The sequence below is a fragment of the Physcomitrium patens genome, chromosome 12 (assembly GCF_059467195.1).
Source record: "Physcomitrium patens ecotype Gransden chromosome 12, ASM5946719v1, whole genome shotgun sequence".
Taxonomy (NCBI): domain Eukaryota; kingdom Viridiplantae; phylum Streptophyta; class Bryopsida; order Funariales; family Funariaceae; genus Physcomitrium; species Physcomitrium patens.
The window spans coordinates 6764296-6789228 of record NC_143421.1 but is presented as its reverse complement, the minus strand read 5'-3'; the positions used below and the strand labels follow the sequence as shown (position 1 = coordinate 6789228).

The following is a 24933-nucleotide window of genomic DNA, read 5'->3' as shown; positions in this document are numbered from 1 at the left end:
TTCAACATGGAGGAGTGCAAGCCCATTGGAACACCCTTGGAGGCAAATTTGAAGTTGATGAAGCTCACGGATGAGGAATTTGTAGAAGTTGAAGGTGAGATACAAAGTGTTCCATACAAAGTAGCAGTAGGCTCACTCATGTATGCAATGGTGGCCACAAGAGTGGATCTTGCATATGCGATAAGTGTTGTAAGCCAACACATGTCTAAAGCTAGTCCAATGCATTGGACAATAGTAAAAAGGATATTGAGGTACTTAAAAGTACAAAAGACTTCAAATTTTGCCTTGGTGGTAAGAACATTGATTTGCAAGGTTATTGTGATGCGGATTGGACTGGAGATGCAAATGATAGAAGATCCACAATGGGATATGTCTTCTTCATTGGAGTGGGAGTCATTTCATGGAATTACAAGAGACAATCTACCATTGCAAGATCAACGATGGAAGCAGAGTACATGGCAGCAAGTCATTGTGCAATGGAAGCGTGTTGGATAAGGCAATTCTTAGAAGACATTGGTCTAGTGCAATTAGAAGCAATTCTAATTATGTGTGACAATCAAAGATATCTTGCATTTGCCAAGAATCCAAAACACCACTCAAGGACCAAACACATTGATATTCAACATCATTTCATATGAGAGATGATTCAAGATGGAATAATAGGTATGAAGTATTTTGCTACAAATGACATGCTTGTTGATGTGCTTACAAAGGCATTAGTGAAAAATAGACATCATCACTTGATTCAGAGATTAGGATTAAAAACCTTTTGAAAATTAGTAAAGTGGGAGTGTTGAAGATCAACAAGTTCTTACTTAGTTACCACCACATAAAGATTAAGCATAATAAGTTGCTAATAGTCAAAAGGCACCCAAGGATTAAAAGAAGTTACTATGGTGACAGTTAGGGTTTTAAGGTGGCAATTAGGTTAAGATGAATCTAGATCTAGTTAAAAGGATGAAGGTGACTCTAGATGAAGTCTATGTACTTGGGATGTAAACTCCATCTATAAGTAAAAGGTGTTGGAAGTAAGAGATAACTTTCTCCACACTTCTCTTAGAATACAATCCTTGCTGATGCTAAGTGTTTGTAGCTTTTAGACTTCTTTTCTTCAATAAAGAATTCTAGGTAGAATATTTATAATTATTTCTTTTGTAATTATCTTTATGGGTGCGTGAGGAAGCCCCTACAATTGAGATGGCTTCTATTACCATATGGATCTTATGACCACTCAAAGTATTGCAAGTTATTACAAAGTGATACAACAAACCACCAATTCAATTGCCTCTCCACTATAGCCAACACAAGAAACAAATAGACCCAATGTAACCTCTAGGGGGACAAAAACACTACTACTTGGAATAAATTTTTTGCTTTTCTCATGTTGTTGTCGAAAAGAATAGAACATGGATTTTTAGTTTTTCTCTTTGACCTTGCTTGTAGATTTTGTTGTGGGAGGCTTTATAATGTAACTTTGTAACTTTGTGTAGTAGTTTATTTTGATAAGCATATCTTAAGAATGAGGTTGTGTTGATGGTCAAAAAGATCATTTTGTTTGCTGACTCACTAGCAACATGTGTTTATATCAACAATTGGGGATATTGCATCAGTGGTGTATTTAGATTGTCCATTTAGGTTGTTCATTTATTTGCTTGTGCAAATGATATGAACTTGAAACTAATAAATCCTTAAAATGGCAGATATACAAGAAACAATGAAAAAACAGCTAATTCAGTGAAAGAGTGAATAATATAATCGCTACAAGAATTCGCAAGGGTGCAACAGTCTACATTCGCTAGCAAAATAATCCAGAAAAAAAAACACGGTAACAAATAGGATGAAATCTCATTAGCTATCTACTTTGGGAAATTAGTATTCTAACCAAGCTGCGTAAAAAACTAGAACCAAAACCGAAATGCATCCACCGGAGTCCCACTCCAACAACCATGCCCGACTACAATTAACGTGGCCTTGTGAATTACTCAAATACTCGTGTGACTGTGGCATACAACCAAGCTGCACAACAAACTCTCAGTGCTCTTTCATCACACCATGAATGCGGTTTCACACCAATGCGGTTTTCAACCTGCATTGCGGACCGCCACTTCTCTCCTACATTCGTCTTTTAGCTTTCAATCGTGACAAACCTATCCTGCAAACCAAGGACTACCTCACCCAAAAAAAAAGGAAAAAAGAAAACATTTTAAAAAAGAAAGATTAAAAAGAAAGAATCCTCCAATGGCATGCACTTTTCAAATTTACTTCACACCAACTCGACCCCCTCGTGTGCTACCCCGCTTCTTCCACCTCATCCCAACCTCTTACGACAGTGCCACCACCGTGTTGCTCTCCGCCTGATGATGCTCCAGGTTTCGAAGAACCACTCGGGCGAACACTTTGGCCTGCATTGCTGCCGTCGCTGCTGCAGCCACAGTCCGCAGAACCCGACTCGCACCAACCTTCTGCAGCAGAACTGCGTGGTGCAGCGCATGCCTGCCTCCAGGCATCGTGAACTGTGACACGCAACCACATCCCAATCCATCACGCCAAAACCAACCTCCAACCTCGCTCCAACACTTCCTCTCTCTCACGCACATCACTCCACCGGCGAATCAATAACAACCCTACCATCACACCCACCTCGCGTCCCTCACCACCGCTTTGTCCTCTTCATGCTCACTCACACTGCTTACCTGCAGAAGAGCGAATGCCGCACACGATCGCAAAACTGCATGTCCGTTCCTCAACATGGCCACAAACCGCCCGAGCTCGGCTACACTGCAACCAACCCACCCGCACGCTCTTAGCCTCGTCCATACAAACAACACTCCACGCACCGCACTCCACACCGCCCTTCACTATCCGCTACCTCATCACCGCCACTGTCCCATCACCCCGACCGCCTGTCATGCCCACACCCACTCGCGTCCATTCCTTACCACGCGCCCACGTTGCTTCCGCTGCCCATGCATCCAAATCCGTTGCATCTAATTCTGTACCATCCACACATTCACGCCCTACGTACGCATCGCCTACCTGCATCTCAGATGCCCGGCTTCTTGGATTGTGGCGGTCTCCGCGACCTGGTTCAACGTCGCACCGGCCCACGATGACGCAGCAGCTGTCAAAGACTGCGGATCAAAAAACGTTTGCACGAACGCATCGATGTTTCGCAACGCCAGTTTCCTTGCTGCCTCCAAGCTCACTGTCCTCCCGTTGTTCTCCACACTCGACAATCCAACTGCAACCTCATCCATCCTGCGTCAGAGGAGCCCAACTATGACGTCAACCACTCCGATCACGTTCACTCTCCATCACTCCCACTCACTGCTTTGCCACACCCACTCAACCGCTCCAAACGCCGCCCAACCACTTCAAATCATGCACACAAACGCGCGCTCCTACGCACCTCAACCCCCTCCACTTCTCACCCCCGCCCCAACCTCGTCCCAACAACGCAACAGCAATCTCCTCATTCCTAACCGCGCCCTTCTTCCATATCTTCCGGTTCTCCAAAACCACGTCACCCACTCCCCACTGCTCCACTTCACCCGACTCTCCCTCACCGCACCTATCCAACGCCTACGAACTTCCTCCTCCCCGTCTCACGTCATCTCACCACCCCCACGTCCTACGACCGCACCCTCACACACCCACACGCCACCGCTTTACCTGCCATCGAACATGTACGCCAGAGCCAGAGCTGCCATAAACCGCGCCATCTTAGATCTCGACGACGAGCACAAATGCACCAGCGCCGGGACTCCCTCCTCTTCCACCATCCGCAGTGCGTTGCCAGGATTGAAAACCAGGTTCCACAACGCTCCCACCGCTGTTTCATGTACGTCCTGCACTCCCATCGCCGGAAACTTCAGAAACCCACCTCCTAAACGCCCATCATCGTCCCACCACACCGATACCACCACCAATGCCCCGCCACGTACAACCATCTCCCAACCATGGCTCCACACCACGCCCCCTTTCCATTTCCACTACACCCCATTCCTCCCACTCACCCATGCATCCAGCTCTCGCCTCCCTGCACTTTGCACTTTGTATGCCACCACCACCCAGCCTCCACCATCACACCCCAACCACTCGCGTCTAACCGTGTCACTCACATGACATGCACGCTGCGCTAACCAAACCCAAAACCTCGTCCCCCAAAACCCTGCAACTCATCCCACAACTCACCTCAAAATCAGAGTGCGCCAGGGTGATCAGTGGAGCCACTCCGCCTTCGCGCCCGATAGCAATGCTGCGCCACCACGCAAGTTCCCAACACACACACACACACACACACACACGTCAGACACACGGTCATCGCACCACACCCCGTCACCCACCTCCAACCTCTGCTACGCAACCAAAATCCCCATAATCGCCAAATCCAACCCATCGACTCTCACTCCGCGCAATACTTCACACAATCCGCTCCATCCCCGACGACTCTACCCCTGCGACCTTCAACCCACGCCCAACGCTTCCGCCAACAACACCACCTCCCATCGCGCTCAATGCCCTCACCTGTTCGCCTCCGACACAGACAGCCCCCATAATGCACCCGCAGCCCTCTCTTGCAGACCTTGAGATCCGCTGCTACACCCTTGAGCCAAAGCCACCTGCACAACCACCACACCATCGTCATGCACCCAATGCCACCCCCACTCTGCTCCACACCACACCACCGTGCGCCCTTGCCTCAACACAGCCTGTTCACGCCTCGCAAAACCTCGCACAACTCGCCACACGACTGCCCCCCAACCCGATCTCAACATCAACGCACCCCGATCCTACCCTCCACAACCACCCCACGCTCAACTGTCATGCAGCCCCCCATCACTCTACATGTCCGCACTAAGCCTGCATCCTTCATCTTCACCTCCAGCTCTGCTCAACCCCCCGGCCACGCTCTCGAATCACCCCCATTCACCTCTGCCCCCAGAACGCCCCTTTCGTATCTCTTCCTACGCCCACGGTTCGTGTCCACTCTCACTCACCAGTGCCTCCACGCCACCAGCCGCTGCAATAGCTTCTCGGTTTCTGTCGTCGAACGACAGATTCCACAATGCTCCCGCTGCTTCTTGTCTGCAAGCGCCGTCCAAGGGGACGCCCAAAACACTCTTAGAACACCGGCCCATCTCTACCCTCAACCCTTCACATCACCCCTGCACAACAAAAACACCTCCCTGCTGTCCACCACCCCAACAAATCCGCATACCTGACACCTTCATGATTTGAGCAAGTCAGCTGCACCAGAGCTTCCAGCGCGCCTTCCTCCCGCCCTACAGCAGCGTTGTTACCGTTGCTGTCTCCATGAGCCGCAAGATTCGCCAACGCGCGTGCTGCCTATCAAACACAGTTCCAAAACACCAGTCACACCTCGCAACTCGTCACCTCCTCTCCCATTCCGCATGCTCTTCGCCAACGCTGCACCTAAAACCGGCTCCACCGATCGTGCAAACACTCCACTCACGCCCCAAACGCCTCCAGGACCCACACAATGCACTCTCCACTTACGCGCAACCCTCACTATCGTCACGCCCTCATTAATCCTCAATGCTAATCACGCTAACCAAATCCATCCCCACGCAACACCTTCACCGCAACGCCACTGTCTCAATCACTTCTTCTCTGCCAACTCAACCATGTCCTGCACCACTTAACCTCGCAAACCTCCAACCCCTCCTTCCACTCTGCGCCCCTGCCACTCATTCCAAACCCCATGTGTGTGTTTCTCACTCCGCTACCCCCTCATCACGACCCAACCTCAGCCTTCCAAACCCCATCCCCCTTTACCAACCGCTGCTCTCAGCTTCCCGTTGCCTCGTACCTGCTCTTGCACGCCTTCGTGGTTACAAAACCGCGCCAGCCTCACCAGAGCCCGCACACCCCCCGCCACTGCGACTTCCATGCTGCACTTGTCATCGGCTGCTAGGTTGGCCAACGCACCTGCTGCTCTCTCCTGCTATCCGGAAACAAAATGCTCAACGTCAATCCCAACCGCATCCCAACCCCGCTTCCGCTTTCGCCGCTGCACTCTCTCATCTACATGCTCATCACAACCCACCCTCAAACCAACACCAATGCCCACCACCAGCCTTTCCAACACACCTCGCACCACCCCATGCCACACACCAAACGTAGTAGCCTCACGCATCCCTTCTTCCTCTCGCCGCACCACACCATTCATTTCCAACAAGATCCCAACACCCAAATGCCAACCATCACAGCAACCACCCGTCAACCACTCCCAACGTCAAACCTAGCTGTGCGGATCATGCCACAACACTAAAGCTACTGGGCGATGCACGTGCTCACCAGGACACCCTCCCCTCCGGCGGGCCACTTGAATGCCAATCCCACCAGTGCTTCGATTGCGCCTGCGCCAGCTATCGCACCCTGTTTGCATTCACGCCCTCATTTGTCAGTGCGCTACCATGACCATTACCATGACAACCAACCCGACCATCCATCTCCCACCCCCTAACCCCTGGCTCCTCACTACACTCTCCACCCTCCGCTTTCCTCACCGACTCGCACAAACACGTTCCTCTTTTCCAACTCTACACTGTTCCCAACCTCAACATCCGTGCCGCGCCCTGTCCCTTCCACAACCCCGACCTCCCACACCACCTGCCTTCCTCACCCCTCGCTCTACAATGTCCACACCGACGCGCTCACACCACCAATTCGCAGCAAAACACTTCATCGCAATTGCCAACCACAGCGCCTCACCTTGTGCTCCTCTCCCACCGACAGATTCCATAAACCCCCCGCCGCCTCCTCAGCAACCCACCGGTTCCGGGACCTCGCCAAACCAGCCAGGATACTGATGCCCCCTTCCAAAGCAACCCTTTTCGCAACCTCCGTGTTCACGGACAAATTTGCGATGGCCTGCACCAACCAACCCAACAGCTACCAGTCAGTCCAACTCCCCACAGCTTCTGCACCCCACACGCACTGTGCCCGCATGCGACCCACACTCCCACAAACATCAACCCATTCCGCAAATACCACCATCGTCGTCCACCTGCTCTCCCCCGACCCTGCTCCACCCCACGCTCCACAACTCACGCAATACCCCCGCTACCCTACAATCCTTCCTGCGCACACGCCTGCCTTGTGCACACTCACACTCCACTACATTCCCCACCAACCCCCCTACCTTCGCAGCTTCCGACTGCACCCCCTCGCGGCAAGACTTCGCCAGCCCCAACAGCAGCGCGATCCCGCCCCCGTTCATCACAGCTTCCGCCCGCGCAGAATCTACAGTCGCGTTCTCGTCGTCCACCACTACAAACGTCGCCAAAGCCGACGCAGCCCTCTCCTGTACATCCTCCTGCGCGCTTTGAACCAGTCGAAGCATCATCGCGATCCCCTGCTTCAGCAGACTCGGTGCATTGCACTCCGCGATCTTCAAAACCGCATGCGACAACATCCACTCCGTCCACTTCGCCACTTCCGAATCCGCGCGCGCGCGCCCGCCGCACCTCGACCTCGCGCACGAGCCTGCCTCCTCCTTCCAATTGCTCGGGCTCAGCAAAGCATCCAACCCTTCCATCACATCCGTGAACCGAGCCAGCACCACCGTCTTCTTCGACGACGGCAGTGTCACGGGGTTGCTGCCCTCCTCCAGAACAGGGCAGTTCAGAGCGCAAACCACCCTCAGCTCGGGCCCTGCCAGGACCTGCATCAGCGCAGTCGGAGTGATATCTGTCCGCGAAACATCCAGCCCTGCCAGGTTCGGCAATTTGCTCCACCAATGCGCCGCCGTGCTCCACACTATACACCTGCATCCCGCTACCGACAAAAATCGCAGGCTGCTCGCACCCCCGAACGCCCCTTCGTCGATGGTGTGACTGTCCAGGAACCCCAGCTCCGTCAGACCCTTGCAATGCTGGAACAACGCCTGGATGGCGTCTCTCTCCACTTTTAGGACGCCCGACACGCACAGCCGTCGCAATTTCGGACAACACACTGCAATCACCTTCAATGCCTCGCTCGTCACTCTCTCGCAATCCGAACCCAGCAGCAAGCTCTCCAGGTTCGCATGCCGGGCGACCACCATGGACAGGGTTGCATCCGACAGCTGGCTGCAGCAATCGCCGCTCAGCTCCCTAAGCCCCTTCGCCTGCAACCCCACAATTGAGCTCGCAGAGGCACCTCTGCGGAACTTCAGCGCCTCCAAATTCGAGCATCGTCCTGCCAGCGCAGACACCATCTCCGAATTCAACGAGTGCGACCGAAGATCCAGCGAATTCCACAGCGATGGCGAGCTCCCCAGCACCTGCCATCCCTTGCACACGGACGCAAGGCTCGCCCTGTCCCTGTGGTTCAGCAGATTAAACAACCCAAGCACGGTTTCATCTGGAAGACTTGTCCAATGCGCATCGCGACCCGCGTCACTTTCAACACCTGATTCTGTAGCCGGCACCGCCGGTGCACCACAAGTGGACGCCGCCGACGATGTCGGCGACGATGTTATCCTGGCTTTCTTATATACAACAGCCTGCTGCTGCTCCTGATCGTCCACCGCCACATTGACATTGCGCCGCCGCTTGTTGGACATGTCATCAGCTGCTCCTCCGATGATCTGTGTCATTTGCATGCGCACCGCGCATGCACCATCTTCGTGCCGTCACTGCTTCGTCATCACCCACACAAATTGCCGCTTCAACCTCTCTTAGGGTTGCCAACTCCCAATATCCGCGCCGATTATTCCTTCCACTCCGCGCACTCTGCAATTCCTCCGTCCTCGCCCATCAGAACGTCACCCGCTCCTGCACGCAATCAAAGGTCACATCCCCCGCTTCGTGTTCTACCTATCCTCAAGCATTGCATCACGCGGCCCAAATCGAATATATTCTTGCTGCATAACCCTGCACCGATCTACACCTCCCCTCTTCCTCGAAAGAAACCATCCCCTGGCGGCATCACCCACAATCATCCTTGAATACTAAGCAGCCACCACCGAAACCAGCCTCAAACCCCAAACTGCGGCATCATTCTTCACTTCCAACCGAAAAGACGCGGGCAAGCAGCATGGCATCGAAGAGGGAAGAGAGCAGATGAGAAGAAACGGAAGAGCGGAAGCAGGAAGTAGAGAGAGAAAGAGAAAGAAAAAGAGGGGGTGTGGCGAGAAGGGAGGAAGCGCTAAGGATTGCGGGATAGACACGGGAGGGGGAGGGGGAAGGGCAGGCGTAGCGACGACGAGTGAGAGCGAGAGCGAGAACAAGAGCAAGAGAGCGTGGGACACGAATGAGAAACAGCAGACAGAGTGAGTGAGTGAGTGAGTGAGTGAGGGAGCGAGCGAGTGGGGTTGAGTTTTTCCTGCAGAGAGAGTCTGTTCCATTCTTCATGGAGGAGGAAAGAAGCTTTGGTTTTCATGTGGCAGCTTCCTCTTCCTTCCTTCCTTAGGGAGTCCACGACCACCCCCCCCCGCCGCTCTTCTTCTTCTGCGTCCTCCTTCTCGTCGTCGTCGTCATCCCTGTGTCGCCTTCGTCGCCTCTTCCTCGCTGCTCGCTGTTTTTGTGTTCCCCTGCGTTGACCGATGACCGCCTGCCCTTCTCGCCCAGAAAGGCACCCTATAATTGGCGCCCTTTATATTTCTCTTCTTCTTTTTCTTTTCTTTTCTTTCCTTTCCCTTTCTTCTGTTTATTTCCTTTCTTTGCCCCGTCTGGAATCTGGAATCAATGCCACCACCGCGGAATATGGAATCTGTGCCCACTTCAACACACCCACCACCCCTCAAGGCTGATTACCCCATTTGCTTCCCTTCCAAATCTGTGTGCATGCCTTGTCCACCTCATGCTCACAAGCCAATCAGAACTCGTCTGTGTTTGTGTGTTGCAATCGTTTGCTTCACCCCCTTCCACCTCTGCTCTTTGTGCGTTTTGGTTTACATCGGTGGTTTTTCAGTAAATTGTCTCTGTTTTGTGCACGTTGTGCCCACGATATGGGTTCGTATCTTTTGATGGGAACAAAGGATTTGACGAGTGCAAGTCCGAGAGTACGGGCAGGGAGGAACTGAAAATTGCACTGAACTGTATAAGAATACATGCGTGGCTGAGATGCACGGAGTCGTGTTCGTAATTCTCAGTAGTTGCGACACTCGAGAGGGATGTTTAACATGTTCCCTGTGGGATGACTCTTGTCGTTTTTCTGCATCTGTCCATGGTAAGTTAAATTGTAGTTTTGTATCAAGTTCTGTATTTTATGAAAATGTGTATTCTATGGATTAAGTGCTATTTGTTCTGTAGTCAACTCTTTAGTTAATCCTGCATTACTTTTGATTTAAAATTCACTGGATTGTTTCGAGATGGTTTCGGATTTTTCGAGCCAATTTGGAGTTACTGTTTATTTAATTTTTCTTTTACATCGTGTAGTGCTTTTTTTTCCTTTTTTTTTATCTTTTTTTTTTTTTTTTTTTTTTTTTCTTTTGTCAAGGTGGAATAGGTATGGATTGGAAGTCGATAACGGATTGTTGTGCATTTGCGTGATGAATTTCCACCAACTTATCAAAGGACTTATGTTCTTGAACGTATTTCTGAAAATACTGGTACTCTGCTTGGGCGGCTTTTAAATGCATCTGCAACTGATCTTGACCACTCGACTTTTCCGTCCCTGGAATTCCGGAGAAGCTGTGGGGTTGAGTGGGGGCTAGAATTGGGTCGGTGAGGAACTGAGAAGTTTACTCCTTGACCATCGAAAGTGTTCGTCCTCTTGTTTCGTCCGGCACTTGTCACCGTCGTTCGCGGCGACGAGGGAGTGCCAAAACCCAAATTCCGAGGGACACCGGTCGGCGCAGTTTTGCGGTGTGAATATTACACCCCTACTTGTTGAAGTTGTACTCGCGTTTGAAATTTGTTGTTACAATTTTGTCGAAGCTTGTAAGAACCGCGAGCTCGTAACATGACATAATTTTGTGAGAGAATGCTGGGTTTTGTATAGAAGTTGGTGGAAAAAGTTGATTGTAGATGGTCTCCACCGTCTTGGACCAACATTTATTACGAAAGTGAGAGGGAGGAAGAGAGAGAGAGAGCGAGAGAGAGAGCGGGAGAGAGAGATCGGCAATTCTTAAACCTTTTTCCGATCATTCGTTGTCTGGAGCAATCAACAGAGAGAGCTCAAGGAGCGTGAGGAATGCGGGTTCGACCTGAAATAAGTTCGTTATTTTCGTTTAGGTCGGCTTAGCAGATGAAGTCCGCTGAATTGCTGCTTGGACTGTCAATTGGTTGCTCCAGAGGCTCGATGGGGAGGAAGGTGTTTGGATGCGAATGAAGTCGTGTAAGGAGGTTGAACGACTTTTGAGTGGCAAATTCGGTCATATGCTGGCAAGGATGGCTGCTTGGAGGAGTTTGGTTCCAGTGTCTTGGAGATTGTGTTGCAGGGAAGTCTCTTCGGTAAGCAAATCATTAGTTTGTGGTTTGATCCAAATCGGGCAACATGTTGCCCTATCAAACTCGCTTGTCAAGGCACAGCGAAGATGTTTTTACTCTTTTTAGGGTCACCATTCGTTGCTGGCTCATCACACACAATGCCAAGAGTTGTATTGTAATCGCGACTTAATCCATACACGTCTGCAGACACAGAAAATTGGTCACGAAAATGGCCAGTATTTTGCTACCAGGCGATGGTATTCTCAACCATGGACGGCTCCCTACGATGCGGGGCAGCCTACGTCTGAATCGCACCCTCAGGTATGCCTCTTTGCGTGGGTCTGAATGATGGAAGCGGAGAATCTGTTCTGGCATTTTGGAAGTTTCAGGTAACGAATTTGTGCAATGCTGGAAAGTGATGTTAATCTGCATAAAGGTGGCAGATGCTGTCAGGGGATGAGCTGTTTCCCGGCATTAGTCTTCGAGATTTCAAGGAAAGAAGAACAGCACTTCGGTCTCGTTTACCCACAGAGAGCATGGTCATATTGTCAGCTGCTTCTGTCAAACAAATGACAGATGTTGTTCCGTATCCATTTCGACAAGATGCGGACTATCTTTACTATACAGGCTCTCAGCAGCCAGAAGGAATTGCAGTTCTGTATGATGATGCAGATTTGTGCATGTTTATGCCCAACTGGGATCCTGAAGTAAGTACTCCTGTATTTGATCGTGTAGATTCACGTGTGCCCTGGTTTTACTTCAAGTAAGTGGATTTCAAAATTAAGACTAGCTTTGAGGAGCGGTTTGAGAGTTTTCTTTACAAATTATAGGAGCATGTATGCGTGACAGCTGCTCTTTCTATGGATGAATCTTTATGGTTCCAGTTGCATTGAGATTGCAATGAGGTGCTTGATTTATACATACTTCGCGATCTAATTACAGCCTTCGCACAGAGGGAAACCTGGAATGGAAAATTAGCAGGACCTGATGAGGCTAGTCGTGTCTTCGGAGCAGATGTCACTCATTCATTGCGACGTCTTCGGAAGGTATTTCTGTGAGGGATTCTCTTTTACATTTGCATAAGCTAACTGACAATGTACCACCCCTATATTTGTCTGAAAACATAGGAGTTGCGTTGAAAATGCTAGCTCTGATACGATATTCTTTCGCTCTACAGGTTTTACCAGATATTATTCGACGTGCAAAAACAGTGTTCTGTGATTTGGGGTCGCTTACACCTGTAGTGGCAGAGTTAGAAGCTTTTCAAAGTGCCTTACAGCAGGGCAGAGTGCGCAGCCTGAACAGGTATTCTCATCAACAGCGTTGGGTTAAATCACCCTCAGAGCTCAACCTTATGCGAGAAGCGGCATCCATCACTTGCAAGGTTCGTATCTATTCATCATAATATTACCAAATGTAAGTTGCAACATCAAGCATAGAAAAGATATATGCAATTAGAGGGCTGATTGGTAACCGAAAGGTTGACAGGCAGTAAATTCAATACGTGCATCAAAATTTCAATGGCCATGAAGGTCTGTGGAGCCTGTGAATGCACTGAGCTTATATCTACACCTGGGTGGACAGGCAGTAAAGCGGAGTATGCAAGCTTCAAGAGCCTGGCAACATGAACACTTATTGGCAGCTACTGTTGAGTATGAGTGCAAACGTCGAGGAGCCCAACAAATGGCGTAAGAAGTTTGCATTGGCCTCTTAAGCTTGACAAATGTATTTTATAGTATGTTCAACATATTGGAAGCTTTAACTTAGATGGAAGAGATTAAAACTCATTTTGATGAACAGGTTTCCATCAGTTGTGGGTGGGGGAGCGAATGGCAGCATTGTTCACTACTCCCGACACGATAAAAAAGTGAGCCATTGGAGCTTATGATACGGAGATAATTGCACTGAATGGCGGTATTCAAGTTCGATTCTTGATAGTTGTAACCACTTAAGCACCTAGAGTGGTGCTCATGGTATTCTCAATACGTGATTCTTAGGAATTGATATGGAGAAAGCTGTCAAAGCGCAATATTGGTTGAGCTGCTATCATTTGGTTAGCCACCAAAAGACTGCCTGTAACTATGGATTTGACTTTGAGAGCTAACTCTGGTACTGGTTAAACCAGATTGATAATGAAGCTTTGGTGCTCATGGACGTGGGCTGCGAATATCATGGCTATGTTAGTGACATGACTCGTACCTGGCCTCCTTGTGGCTATTTTACCGACGCCAAGGTAACATCCTGAGAAACCCTTTTCTCATACAGACATCTCGGATGTGGCGTCTTGTTCTTCTTCCTTTCACTCATGTTGGTTATTCTGTTTTATTTTACTATATATGTATTTTTCTGTTCTTTTCTTCTTTTTCGGTTTGGTGTCTTGAAGCGAATCAATCATCAGGATAGCTTCTGACGTTTATCTCTCCTGATGAGCTCAGAAACAAGTTTACACCATCATACTTGATGTAATGAAGGAATGTTTCAAGATGTGCCGGCCTGGCGTGACCTTATCTCAAATACACTCTCGCTCTGTAATTTCTACCTTACATGCTATTTGCTGCATCTTGAAGAAGATTCTGTAATGCACATGGCGCCACCATTCGTCAACCAGCTTTATGCTGAATGTAGAAACTATAATTTCTTGTTGAGATACTGAGAATAGATGCGATGACAACTTATAGATTATTTTTATTTTTATTTTTTTTCCTCAATTACCTACAGTTATCAGATTGAGCTCAATAATTAACATATACCTCTCCTTATTCTTCATTGCAGGTGGCGTTGCTTTGGGAAGGTTTATTGAAGTTGGGTCTAGTAACAGGCCCATTTGATTTATTTAAGTTTTACAGCTTCAATAGAACACAAATTGGTAACTTGCTTCTCCTGTACAAACTTGTGCAATTCATCTCCTTTACAGCATCTGAGACTAGCGATGCACAACCTAAGTAGTGGTATATCATTGACAATTTGTTGGTTGTAGGACATTACCTAGGTATGGATGTGCATGATTGCTCAACTGTTAGCTTAGATCGACCCCTCCAGCCTGGTGTGGTGAGTAACTAAGATCAATCACATTCTTTTATATTTTCTTGCTTCGTTTGCAACGTTGAAATCAGTCTTTCAACTTTTTCTTTCAATCTCATGATCATAATCTGAACATCTTGTTTGCTTCTCATATTGAACTGTGAATTCTTATGCGTGAATGTGGTATACACTTGAGTAGGTGATCACCATTGAACCTGGGCTCTATATACCTGCCAAGCAGACGATACCTGAAAAGTATGACTGTACAAGCCATATCAGAATTTACATTGAAGTATCAACGTATTGATTTATTGATCTACGTAGTTGTTATTTGTACTGTCACAGAATACGAACTCTTCGGTTAATTTTTTAATAGATCAGTGGCAAAAGGCTTGTACTGGTTATGCATTGTGTATTTCAGGAATCAAGGTTGTAAGACTTACCCAGGCTTGACTACCTGCAGGTTCCGAGGCATTGGAATAAGAATAGAAGACGAAGTACTTATTACAGCCACAGGCTACGAGGTAAGCGTCTCCATGGAAACATACTGACTGACTTCTGGAGTAGGTGTAATCCGATTTGGCCTAGGTTGGCGATAGTATTAGGACTGCATCGCTCTTCGAGAGAGTTTCATTGTATTTTGATGCTATCCTCGTATCTTTTTCACGCTGTTTAATTTCTATCAGTTTGACTATAGTTGTTGTTGTGAACTTGGTTGTATGCAGATACTCACGGCCGAAGCTCCCAAAGAAATAGAAGAGATTGAACAATTCTTAGCTCAAAGCCCGAATGATAATGATTTGACTGAGAAGCCCTCTTTGTTTTGTTGATACCCTTTTAAAATGTATTGGGTTAACAACATACATGATATGATAGACCTTCCCCCTTTTAATAAATATTTTAGTTGTAGCTGCGGGTTTTAATCCTCTGTTATTCAGATAGCAATTAGCGAGCAAATCTGATCAATCATTGTACCCCTCGGGGCTGACGAGGGCATTTTGTGTTAGAATGATTGAATCTTTACTTGAGCAGCTTAGCTGGAATGGATCACGTAATGTTAGAGAATTATGATAGGTATAATATGCATAATTTGATTTAAAACGGCTAATGTGGAATTCTTGTCGACCACTTCATCGAAACTGGATGTTTTGGTTGATCCACTTGCCCTCACCTAAAATGTTGGTTCTGTCCCCTACAGGTTGTATGGCTGCTAACTTTTTGGACTTGCACTGACCTGAAGGAAATCCTTCACCCTACTGCTGATGGTCGACCGTGGTTTACAATAACGGCTCTTGGAAACTTCACACCTTAAAAACCTGCAGGTTTCATCTGTCCGCTGGAGAATGTTGATTGGCGCGCTCTTGGTTTGCAGAACCTCGCACCAACTCAATACGATGCCTGGCTCCTAGTTAATAGCTGCATATCGTAAAGACGATTTGTATGAATGACAGCCTGGTATGTCTGTGCACCACGCATCAACTTGCCCTACCCTTCACTTCAATTTGGAATATCGGAAAATCGTAGACAAGTCAAGTGCTTATCGTCTGTTCGTTGTAAGTTGGTTCCTTGCAGGACTTTGTAGTTCCTACAAAACCTTTGGGCAGTTTCGAACTAGAGCACTTCCATTAGCCTTCAGGTTGTCTGGAACTCAACTTAAATATGACTTTGCAATCAGAGCATAGCAGGCCGCGCACCTAATTGGCGAGGACCGTACCATAGGAGCGAAAATTGCCAAGATGCTTAAATGAGCATCCATTGTTTTTGCTTTCAAATTGCGCGCTTTCCGGACGTCCTGACTCCATGGTTGGATGCATGGACCACACGATCCTCGATGATGCATTGCTTGTAATTGGAAACATCACAATGCTATCTAGTTGCAAGTCTCTTGAACTACCAACTAACGTTTTGAAATTGATCAAAACGCTTTTAAATACTCTAAACATCTGCATTTATGTTTGAACACTTACCAGGCCAACTTAAGTCCACTTTTAAAAACTTTAAAGAAGTCAGCAAGTGTCTACATGTGCAGAGTGACTCCTAAAGTGTAACCTGCATCCATCAATTTTAATACCCATTGATTGTCTAGCAAAATTTTCACGTTTGGAAATCAAAGAGCACGATATGACAAACAATAGTAGTCCATCATGTTGCAGGGATCTTCATAATACTGTCTTGTACAAGAAGATTCAAAATCTATTAAAACTTTATACCCCTTCAAAGTGTTAGCTTTTCCCAATGGTAGCAAATGTCATGAACGCTAAAAGATGAGCACAGGTAGCAGTTGTAGAATACTCACAAGAAGTTGAATTTGCGCTAGTGAACTTATACAGAGATTGAGAAACTATTTCAGAAGGTGATTCATATTATTTGTTCACATATTCAACAGCTATTATTTGTGTATTGTTCACGTAAGAAATAAGGAAAACCACATCACATCATAATAGAATCTTTTAAAATTAAATAGCTAAAATTTTATTAATTTAAAAAGTACAGTTTTTTTTGTAAAATTATTTTCATAATTTTTTATTCCACCACATTAACTACCTTATGAGATGTAACCGGTCTAATTATTTTAGGTTTTTAAGTTGATTACAAATTACTCAATCTGCTTAAATTTTAGTAATAATTTTTTTATATCAGTGATATCATAAAATTACTTTTAATACAGTATATCAATGTAGCAGAAAAATTAATAATTTTCTACAATTTTTAATTGTCCATATCAAGTTAGACCATTTTTATATCCAAATATAAAATCTGAAAGTAATAACGACAAAGTTTACAGAAAAGTAATGTAAACATCATAAAGCTCAAAAGAAAATCTAAGTCAAAAAGGAAAAGTACAAACATGATATGCTAAATGTTTTAATTCGTCTTAACATCTAATCAATAAGTTGCAATTTAATACTGGCCAAATTAGTTTTGATAAGGTCCATGCTATACTATTAATATATACTTAAAAAGTATCTTAAATATTTGAATTATAAAAGAACCGATAAAAACATACCAATGGATCTAATAGCGTTATGTAGTTGAAAAATATTTCCCAAATATATATACTTAATAATTTAGTTTACTGGTACAAAATAATCTTTGTATTCAAGCTTTAGTAATAGTTACATTAATCTTTCGAATTTTTGTGATCATGGCAAAAATTTCGAATAAAATGCAACAATGTATGAGTGTATATAATTTTATTAAAAAGTAACAACTTCCAAAAATAAAAATAAAAATTGAGACCTCTAGCTGCATTAAAAAACATGATCAGTGTAAAGCAACACGAAAGAGATTACAAAATTCACTAATAATTTTACAAAAGCCTTAAGAATTAGATTCTCTTATTCCAATCAATTGTTTTTTTTAAGTTATTGATTGTAAAGTCAAATAGACATATGACAATATTAGAATAATATTCGATAATTGCTTTATACTGTTTTAGAAGTTCATAAAAGAACACAACACACTTTGAACTGTGACATCTGATATATGATATTTTTTTGTATGAAACAATACGATTTGAATATTATATACATCTACAACCTCGTAACCAATTTGCAATCAATCAAATCATGAACTATGTAAACCTCATTATTGAATGAAATAAAATTAAAGACATCAAACCTTTACGGTGGAATTGAGTCAAACTTTTTGGCACCATATGTACACCATGTGGGTGGCTATGCAACATAACAGTAAATCAGACTTCTTCCAAAATATCTATTACGTAATAGAGGCAGACAACAGCTCGTATCATATAGTTCTGACAGCATTGTTTTCGACAAGAACCCTTGTCACGCAGTTCTGATAACAGTAGTTCTGATAAGAGCTCTCGTCATGTAATTGCAGAATCACAAGCATTTGTCCCATCCGTGGCCTATGACGATGCTAAGAACGCAAGATAACACGAACCAGCCAGCGAAGAAGAGGCCCACTTGGTCGTTTACTCCGTCGTCTTCCGGCGGCACCTGTGCATAATACAAAGAGATTGATAACAGCGAATTCAACCTCTGACCCTAATTCCTCTCAGTCGATATCTTGTCTAGAAGATATGTGTGTACATGTGCCTGTAATCAGTTGCAAAGAGAAAAGGAGAGGATGAAGACATGTTCCAGTTTAAACATAACCTAGTGAGCTGATGGGTGGCGTAACAGCGATTCATAAGATGTACTAGAATTAAATAAACGTGGAAAAAGAAACCCATATTTGCATAGTATGCATGACGGTTAAAGGAAACCTACAACGAGAGTTGTGGGGTCTTGGAGCCGCTGTGTTAGATCAGCCTCGTAAGGCCAAGCGTAGTCAACTGTGTGTGTTGCCTTGCGCAACAGGCACCAGTCATACAGCCGCCGTTCTTCTTCGGACGTCAGGAGGTCAACAGAATCCTACAAAATTCGCAGGAGTTGAACTCAATCATAGTGTCTATGCACAATTGTGACCACAAATTCAAGCAGACGAAGCTTTCGATTACTCATCCTGGTTTTAAGTTTTGCTCTATTTGATCCTCAGCTAGCTACAAGGTACAGACTAAGTTGGAAACACTTATGACAAGCTCGACAAACATTGGGAATTCTCTGCAGGTCTATCAAATACAAACATAGACCAGGGACAGGAAGATCGATATAATGCACCTTCAGTTTGTTAAGGATCTCCTGAGCTTCGGATTCCCCCAAATTTTGTTGCCGCACTTCCGCACATCGCTCTTGATATGCTTTGACAATCTACAAGACAGTGGCATTGAATGACACATAATTTTTTCTTTAACCCTGCGATGGCACGTGTGATCCGTGTGAACCAAATTCTGTGCTAGATGTAGAGCCTCGGCTTCAAGGCAAGGATAACCTCAATGCTTGACAACTAAACTGAAGAACACACAACAATCAACTCGGCGACTTTCTAATGTAACGAGTGGCCACATTCTTGAAACTCGTCAGTTCCGGGGAGAGTGAATCACCTCTGACGACGACGCTTCTGGATTAACACGTAACCTTCCGTAGTGATCCTCCACAATAATGTCTGATCAACAAAACGACGGTAAGATACTTATCATGAAGCTCTTCTTCTGTTATAACGAGCACGAATCGGGTGGATTCGAAACCACACGAATAAGCTGTTCCCACCTTTGCCATTGGTAATTCTTATTCCAAATTTAGATCGGTTTAATGAGTTCATATGTAAGCAGAACAACAGTTCTATCTGATTTGAGCACAAAGAGTGTCATAAATGACCTTCAAGAAGATATAGTCAATTCAACACATGAATCGAAACACTATGAACACGATTTGTTTTTTGATAGAGCATAAATAAGTTTGTATTGCAAGAACTGGACCATACGCCACACCCAAGACATTTTTCCCTAAGTTCTGATTCTCCACATCAATGGGAACGTTAAAAATAAGACGAAGTTTAACACTGCACGATCAAAACCTGTGTTGCCAAGATGGTCTCGGGAAACAGCCCGAAAATTGCAAGAACGGTCTAGGATTACATGGTACAAGTTGAACGCCTTACACTGTGAGTAATCTAAAATATGGGTTAAGGAACACGATTTTAGAATAGGAAGGACTTACTCCGGCCAGATATGGCACTGAGAATATTTTCTTCATTGATGAGAGACTTTGAAGGCGGTGCGGTGGGTGTCAATGTCACTTCTTCAGTAGGTGCAGGACCTGCAGGTTCGACTGTGGAGGTGGATGCAGATTTGGATTCCGCCCTCACCGCCAGCCCTAAGCCTCTCCGGCTATGCGATATCCTAGCGGCGTTGCACGTCAGTCGTCGAGTTCTCGGACCGATTTGTGTAGACACAGGAGAGACCAGTTGGCATTGCGCTGGAAGGCACTGCACCATGGTGCCCCAACTGAACCACTCACAAATTATACTTCAAGTCTTGGACACGAAGCTGTAGATGAGCACAATAGCAATCTCTAACGCCCACAATCTGCGCGGTTGCGAGTGATGGCCTCGGCCAAAGCTTATCCTCACCTGCAGGTTGAACAAAAGAAATCCTCAAAAGTTTCGACAAATTCTGAGTTTATTATAGTTAAATCGATGCAAGAACAGAGCATTCCGTAAGTAACCCAATTTCCAGACTTAACAACCACACCACGCCAATTCCGCCAAACCCAAATTCTACAATAGTTTCTTTCAGGCGTTACGATAAACGGCTAGTGCACAGGATACAAAAAAGTCATAAAGCGTTCTAGGGTGGTGTGATTACAACGGGATGGATTCAGGTGACAGACATACACACACCAGCTAAAGGATGGGGCGTAGCAATGGGCGTGGGATCAGCAATCGCAGGCGGATAGTGGAGGCAGCCAATGTGGGCCACTCGTCGTCGCCGATTCGACAACTGCAACGACGGTAGTACTTTTACAGACTTTTTATTGATCTAATATTGTTAAAGATACTAGCGTTCAGAAAGAGACATCGTTCTAATTTGTAGCATTTTTTTCTGCTTTGTGAGCTCTTCAATTCTAATATCGATCATGTCAAGTAGGATTCCGCAAGTATACCATTAACGAGCGGCGTCAGAATCAAGAGTTTGAGCTTCCTTGACCCTATTGGCTTGGATCCAAACCATTCAAAAAACTCGAACCCCCTGTTTTCTACACAAAATGAGTTGATTAGAAACCCACAAATTTGCGCACGAGAATTACTTGGGATTTTATCCTGCTCCGGAGTTTTCATACCAGTGTCCTCATATGAGCAGCCTGTACTGCGTTGATATCATAAGATTTGAAGCTAGAGTATTCAACGTTTGTCCATTTCACATTCTAAACTGTTTTGTAAACTCAGTGTTTTATGATATGGCTTAACGATGCATCGTCTCATCAGAAAAACCAGCACATTACATTAAGAATATTAAGCAAATTTCCTCAAAGCGGTTAAGAACTGAAAGAAAATCAGTCTTAGAGCCCAAAAGACTCCGCTGATTCATGGGAGCTTCGGAATTGTGTGAAAACTGTGTGAGATCGACATTCTTCACTCTCCGCATGTCGTCCATACATGGAATGATGACGAGATTGCCAGCTGTTTCCATCTCCTCCATTTCTTGCATTTTTGTTCTTTAATTTTCAACCCTTTTATATATTTCGTTTGTTTGTTGTGATGTAAATTATGGATGCCACAAGAAAAGAATTTGTAAGAATATTGTTTTCAGAGAGTGGTTAAAAGTGAAATTCTAATCTGTGTATGTAGAGGATTTAACATGCATTGGAATGAAGAAGAGAACAATTACAATAGAATACAAATTTACTGGCCTTTCATGTAGACTTTGTATAAATTACTAATAAGATTCCTACATTAGGAACCAGTTTCATTACCTACATAAATATTAAGGAATCAAAAAAGGATTGCAAAAACAAAAGTGTAGAGAAGAGGATGTTTTTAATTTATATATTACAATTAAAGAATATACTAGATTTCTTTCTATATGCTAATATAAATTGTTCATAACTTTTTAAATATGTATTAAAGTACCCTCAGCTTTTGCAGACCTCATATAAGAAGGTTTCGTCACACCCAGTGTGCACAATCCATGGCACTACAACCAGCTGGCCTTTCGAATTCAATCCAAGACTTGCTCACTTGCATGAACAATCGCTCCAAATTCATTAAATTCACGGCTGATCAGCCGGTTATGTTTTATTTATCCACATGGATGAAAACGTGGGACCTATCCGCCAGAATAGATAATTGAAGGTTGTCAGATGGGTCCCGGGGATTGTGAGAACCAGCACCATTTTTTGCTATTTTTGCAGCACGTTTGTGTATATGTGTAGTGGTCGGTTCCGTAACTCTGGAAGAATCAGTTGCAACAAGTATCAGCTTTGAAAGTGTCAGGTCCCTCTCGATCGCTGATTCACACTGTGGGCATCTGCAGTTGGATCTCTTGAGTCTGCTGGATCCAGGTTCAGTCGACCCCGAAAACCCTATTGCTGGACGGAGGCTCTCTAGCCTCTCTTTCTCTCACTCAGTCTCTCTCTCTCACTCTGGTTTCGAATTTTTGGGAGGTTTGTGCCTCTTGGTGAAATTTGTGATGGTCGTTGGAGGACGTGTGGGACTAGATTGCGTGATGTTGAGTTGAGGCGAGGCGAAAGTGGTCTTGGTCGAGTTTTTAGCTACGAGGGGTTAGGGTGAGAATCGCAACTACCGGAGATCGTAGCCATTATCTGTGCAGGATCTGTAGTTTTTATTTGAGCGCGAACCCGTGGGAATACGCATGTTGTACGTCTGTTGTTTATTCGATCCTGTTCTCATGGAAGAAAAATCGACTGGCAATAGAATGCCCTTCGAACATGCTGTTGGTTTTGAACGAAGCATAACTTTGTGGTGGAATTCGTAATTTGAGATTAAGGCGGGGGACGACTTTGTTTTTGTTGTGCACGTGCATGCATTCGGATATTGTCGCTTTTTATGATAGGTCTGGACCCTCGTGAGGGTTTTGTGAATGCGGACGGGAGAGCCTTGGAACCTGGTGTTGCGGTGAGGAGAGCTGTTTATTTGCATGCGTTCGGTCCTCCAAGTGAGAAACCCTAGGATCATCTTTCGCGATGTGTATTCAACCTACTCTTGCACCTGGTCTTTAGAGCAGATCGCGAAGTTGGGGCAGGGAGGGGACTGCTCTTGCGACCAAAGCTCTGTGTTGCACCATGATGCATAGAAGTTGAGGGAAACAGTTTTTATTCGCTTCAAGCGGCTCTTGCGATTGAATCAGTTGCCATGAATGGAAATTCGAGTCATTCGTAGTACATTCCAATACTTGTGATTACGCCCGGTCATCCACTACATGACTTGCATGGTCTATGCCATGATCACGGAAAACGATTAATCGGTCCCTTACTCTGTATTTGATCTTACAATTTTGTTGAAGGCAGAGCATTTGTAGTCCATATTCTTGGCCTGGAGTTGTTTTCTGTAGCGACGCTCTAGTAGTTGAACTTGAGTATCGTAAAGTGGATAGAGAGTGGGCCGCTACTTTGCTCTAAATACTGAATGAGAGTGGGGTTGAGATTGCTGCTGATGAATGCTATGTAATGGCAGTACTGGAGCTAGTAGCAGTGGACAGGCGACATCAACGTACTTCCAGTTGTCGCAGAAATCCTTTAGCCGCTCTGTGTGCACTGCTTATTCTAGACACAGGTCAGACTCATCTCTATCAGTTATCTCAGTTCACATTCATTTTATGCGTTTGTCGTAACTGAATTATAGCTTCCCCTTGATTGTGAGTGTTTTTTACCACGAACATAAACCAAAATAAGAAAAATAATAAGAAAATAAAAAAAATCAAAATAACATTTATGATATAAATTATTATATCCTCTAAGAAGATGAACAAAACTTATTAAAAAAAAAAACATCATCAAATAAATAAACAATAAATAAAAGTAAAACAATTAATGATTAAGCATGTTGTTTGAGAATGTATGTAATGTTGTAAGATTGGTAAGAGGTGATAATCAAAGTGTTGAATTGCAAGGTCTTTATTCTTTTTGTGAAACTTTGTTATTAACTTCATATTAAAAGAATATATATATATATATATATAAGAGAATGTTAAATAGATCAATTTTTTTTAAACTAAATCAACCCACTCTTGACAAAGAATATGGTAATCATGATGAATGTAGTTGATTTTTATTGTTTGCATATTTAATAGTGAAGATATGAATCTAGAGGTGGTTTATTTATTTTTATCATGGTTAGGATGGTGGATTAATTTAGTAAAAATCTAGATCTATTTAACATTTTCGTCTATATATATATACATTATTAATGTTGAAACCACATATGAAGTATGTAAATTAAATTAAAGTTGTTTGGATGATGATGAATAATTTATTTTGTATGTTTTGGTAGATATGTTTGAGACAAATAATTCATGACATGTAATTCTTTTTAGATGTAGGATTTTTTGAATTAAGATCTAATAAAAAAATGTCTCTTCAATGCAAGGCAATGTAAAAATTTATTGTTTAATTTAGAAATAATATGGCAAAAAAAATAGCAAATTATTGGGTTTAATTTTTACATTTTTCAACTATTATTGGAAGATTTATTTTGAAGTGTATTTGAAGGCAAAGGTGGTGTAGGTGAATTGTTGAAGAAATTGGTGTGAAATTACATTGATACAAAGGACAAACAAAGAGATATTTAGAAAAGTTTTCTTGGAATTAGAGTAATAATGTAACACAATTGATGAAGTTATACATGAGATAAGATTTCATGCAATGATTCAAAAAATTGTTTCAATATTAATATATTTTGAAAAGAATGGTGTATTATGGATGAATTGTATTGAATAATGACACGTGATTTCTATAGCAAATAAAGAACTCTTTTACAGCTACCAAATGATTTTAAGTTGAAAAAAATTCTTTTAATAATTACGAAGTTGTAGCCAACTTAATTTGAAATAGTATTAAAACAATTTTTTGAGTGTGGTGATTAGTCTTTGAATTCTATCAATTATCTAATATTGTTGCATTTTATTATCAAATTTATTATAATAATATTAATATTAATCTAATGA

General features: G+C 44.4%; 3 protein-coding genes and 1 long non-coding RNA gene across 12 annotated transcripts; 2 read left to right on the top strand and 2 right to left on the bottom strand.

Annotated features, from left to right (window-relative positions):
• Positions 1-1955: 1955 nt before the first annotated feature.
• On the bottom strand, positions 1956-9348 carry LOC112278577 (protein ARABIDILLO 1). 4 transcript variants are annotated; one of them, XR_016505753.1, is made up of 12 exons: positions 7169-9348; positions 6739-6897; positions 6322-6402; positions 5834-5965; positions 5222-5349; positions 5001-5088; positions 4528-4622; positions 4195-4258; positions 3673-3848; positions 3037-3241; positions 2694-2778; positions 1956-2513 (listed from the first exon to the last, which is right to left on the bottom strand). XR_016505753.1 is itself a non-coding variant. In XM_090254716.1 (12 exons), the coding sequence occupies exons 1-12, from the start codon at positions 8609-8611 to the stop codon at positions 2322-2324; spliced, it is 2865 nt and encodes a 954-aa protein (XP_090110842.1). In that variant the 5' UTR covers positions 8612-9348; the 3' UTR covers positions 1956-2321. The 4 variants fall into 4 exon arrangements, 2 of the variants coding, with proteins under 2 accessions (XP_090110842.1, XP_090110841.1); XR_016505752.1 differs by having other exon boundaries at positions 5834-5968; positions 7169-9301; XM_090254716.1 differs by having other exon boundaries at positions 3037-3258.
• Positions 9349-9782: 434 nt separating this feature from the next.
• Positions 9783-15541, top strand: LOC112289748 (intermediate cleaving peptidase 55, mitochondrial). Of its 4 annotated transcripts, none has more exons than XM_024535257.3 (15): positions 9783-10179; positions 11247-11405; positions 11589-11702; positions 11818-12088; positions 12335-12427; positions 12559-12765; positions 12966-13069; positions 13182-13248; positions 13507-13614; positions 13817-13909; positions 14154-14247; positions 14359-14429; positions 14602-14657; positions 14866-14926; positions 15128-15541. In XM_024535257.3, the coding sequence occupies exons 3-15, from the start codon at positions 11611-11613 to the stop codon at positions 15230-15232; spliced, it is 1422 nt and encodes a 473-aa protein (XP_024391025.1). In that variant the 5' UTR covers positions 9783-10179; positions 11247-11405; positions 11589-11610; the 3' UTR covers positions 15233-15541. The 4 variants fall into 4 exon arrangements, with proteins under 4 accessions (XP_024391025.1, XP_024391022.1, XP_024391023.1 ...); XM_024535254.3 differs by having other exon boundaries at positions 10022-10179; positions 11825-12088; XM_024535255.3 differs by lacking the exon at positions 9783-10179 and adding an exon at positions 10450-10817 and having other exon boundaries at positions 11825-12088.
• A 2426-nt stretch (positions 15542-17967) lies between these two features.
• Positions 17968-20798, bottom strand: LOC112289219 (NAD(P)H-quinone oxidoreductase subunit U, chloroplastic). 3 transcript variants are annotated; one of them, XM_024534256.3, is made up of 6 exons: positions 20652-20798; positions 19970-20381; positions 19354-19415; positions 19031-19120; positions 18641-18784; positions 17968-18367 (listed from the first exon to the last, which is right to left on the bottom strand). In XM_024534256.3, exons 2-6 carry the CDS (start codon positions 20244-20246, stop codon positions 18251-18253), a joined length of 690 nt encoding a protein of 229 aa, XP_024390024.1. In that variant the 5' UTR covers positions 20247-20381; positions 20652-20798; the 3' UTR covers positions 17968-18250. The 3 variants fall into 3 exon arrangements, with proteins under 3 accessions (XP_024390024.1, XP_024390023.1, XP_090110840.1); XM_024534255.3 differs by having other exon boundaries at positions 20617-20666; XM_090254714.1 differs by having other exon boundaries at positions 20646-20661.
• Positions 20799-22318: 1520 nt separating this feature from the next.
• On the top strand, positions 22319-24675 carry LOC112289361 (uncharacterized). Its single transcript, XR_016505751.1, has 2 exons — positions 22319-22537; positions 23445-24675. It is a non-coding gene; the product is annotated as an uncharacterized LOC112289361 (long non-coding RNA).
• The last annotated feature ends 258 nt before the right edge of the window (positions 24676-24933 follow it).

Bases quoted from the DNA above. Each gene is read 5' to 3' on its own strand.
- LOC112278577 (XM_090254715.1), bottom strand. From the start codon at position 8,611: ATGCAAATGACACAGATCATCGGAGGAGCAGCTGATGACATGTCCAAC. The intron at 6,403-6,738 runs GTGAGGCGCTGT...GAATGCAAACAG, and splicing joins CGGTGGGAGAGGAGCACAAG to GGTGCGATAGCTGGCGCAGG. The intron at 2,779-3,036 runs GTAGGCGATGCG...GGTTGGTTGCAG, and splicing joins GCCGGGCATCTGAGATGCAG to TGTAGCCGAGCTCGGGCGGT.
- LOC112289748 (XM_024535254.3), top strand. From the start codon at position 10,147: ATGACTCTTGTCGTTTTTCTGCATCTGTCCATG. The intron at 11,703-11,824 runs GTATGCCTCTTT...TAAAGGTGGCAG, and splicing joins CGTCTGAATCGCACCCTCAG to ATGCTGTCAGGGGATGAGCT. The intron at 12,428-12,558 runs GTATTTCTGTGA...TTCGCTCTACAG, and splicing joins CATTGCGACGTCTTCGGAAG to GTTTTACCAGATATTATTCG.
- LOC112289219 (XM_024534256.3), bottom strand. From the start codon at position 20,246: ATGGTGCAGTGCCTTCCAGCGCAATGCCAACTGGTCTCTCCTGTGTCT. The intron at 19,121-19,353 runs GTGATTCACTCT...ACTGTCTTGTAG, and splicing joins CAGAAGCGTCGTCGTCAGAG to ATTGTCAAAGCATATCAAGA. The intron at 18,785-19,030 runs GTGCATTATATC...CGAATTTTGTAG, and splicing joins AGATCCTTAACAAACTGAAG to GATTCTGTTGACCTCCTGAC.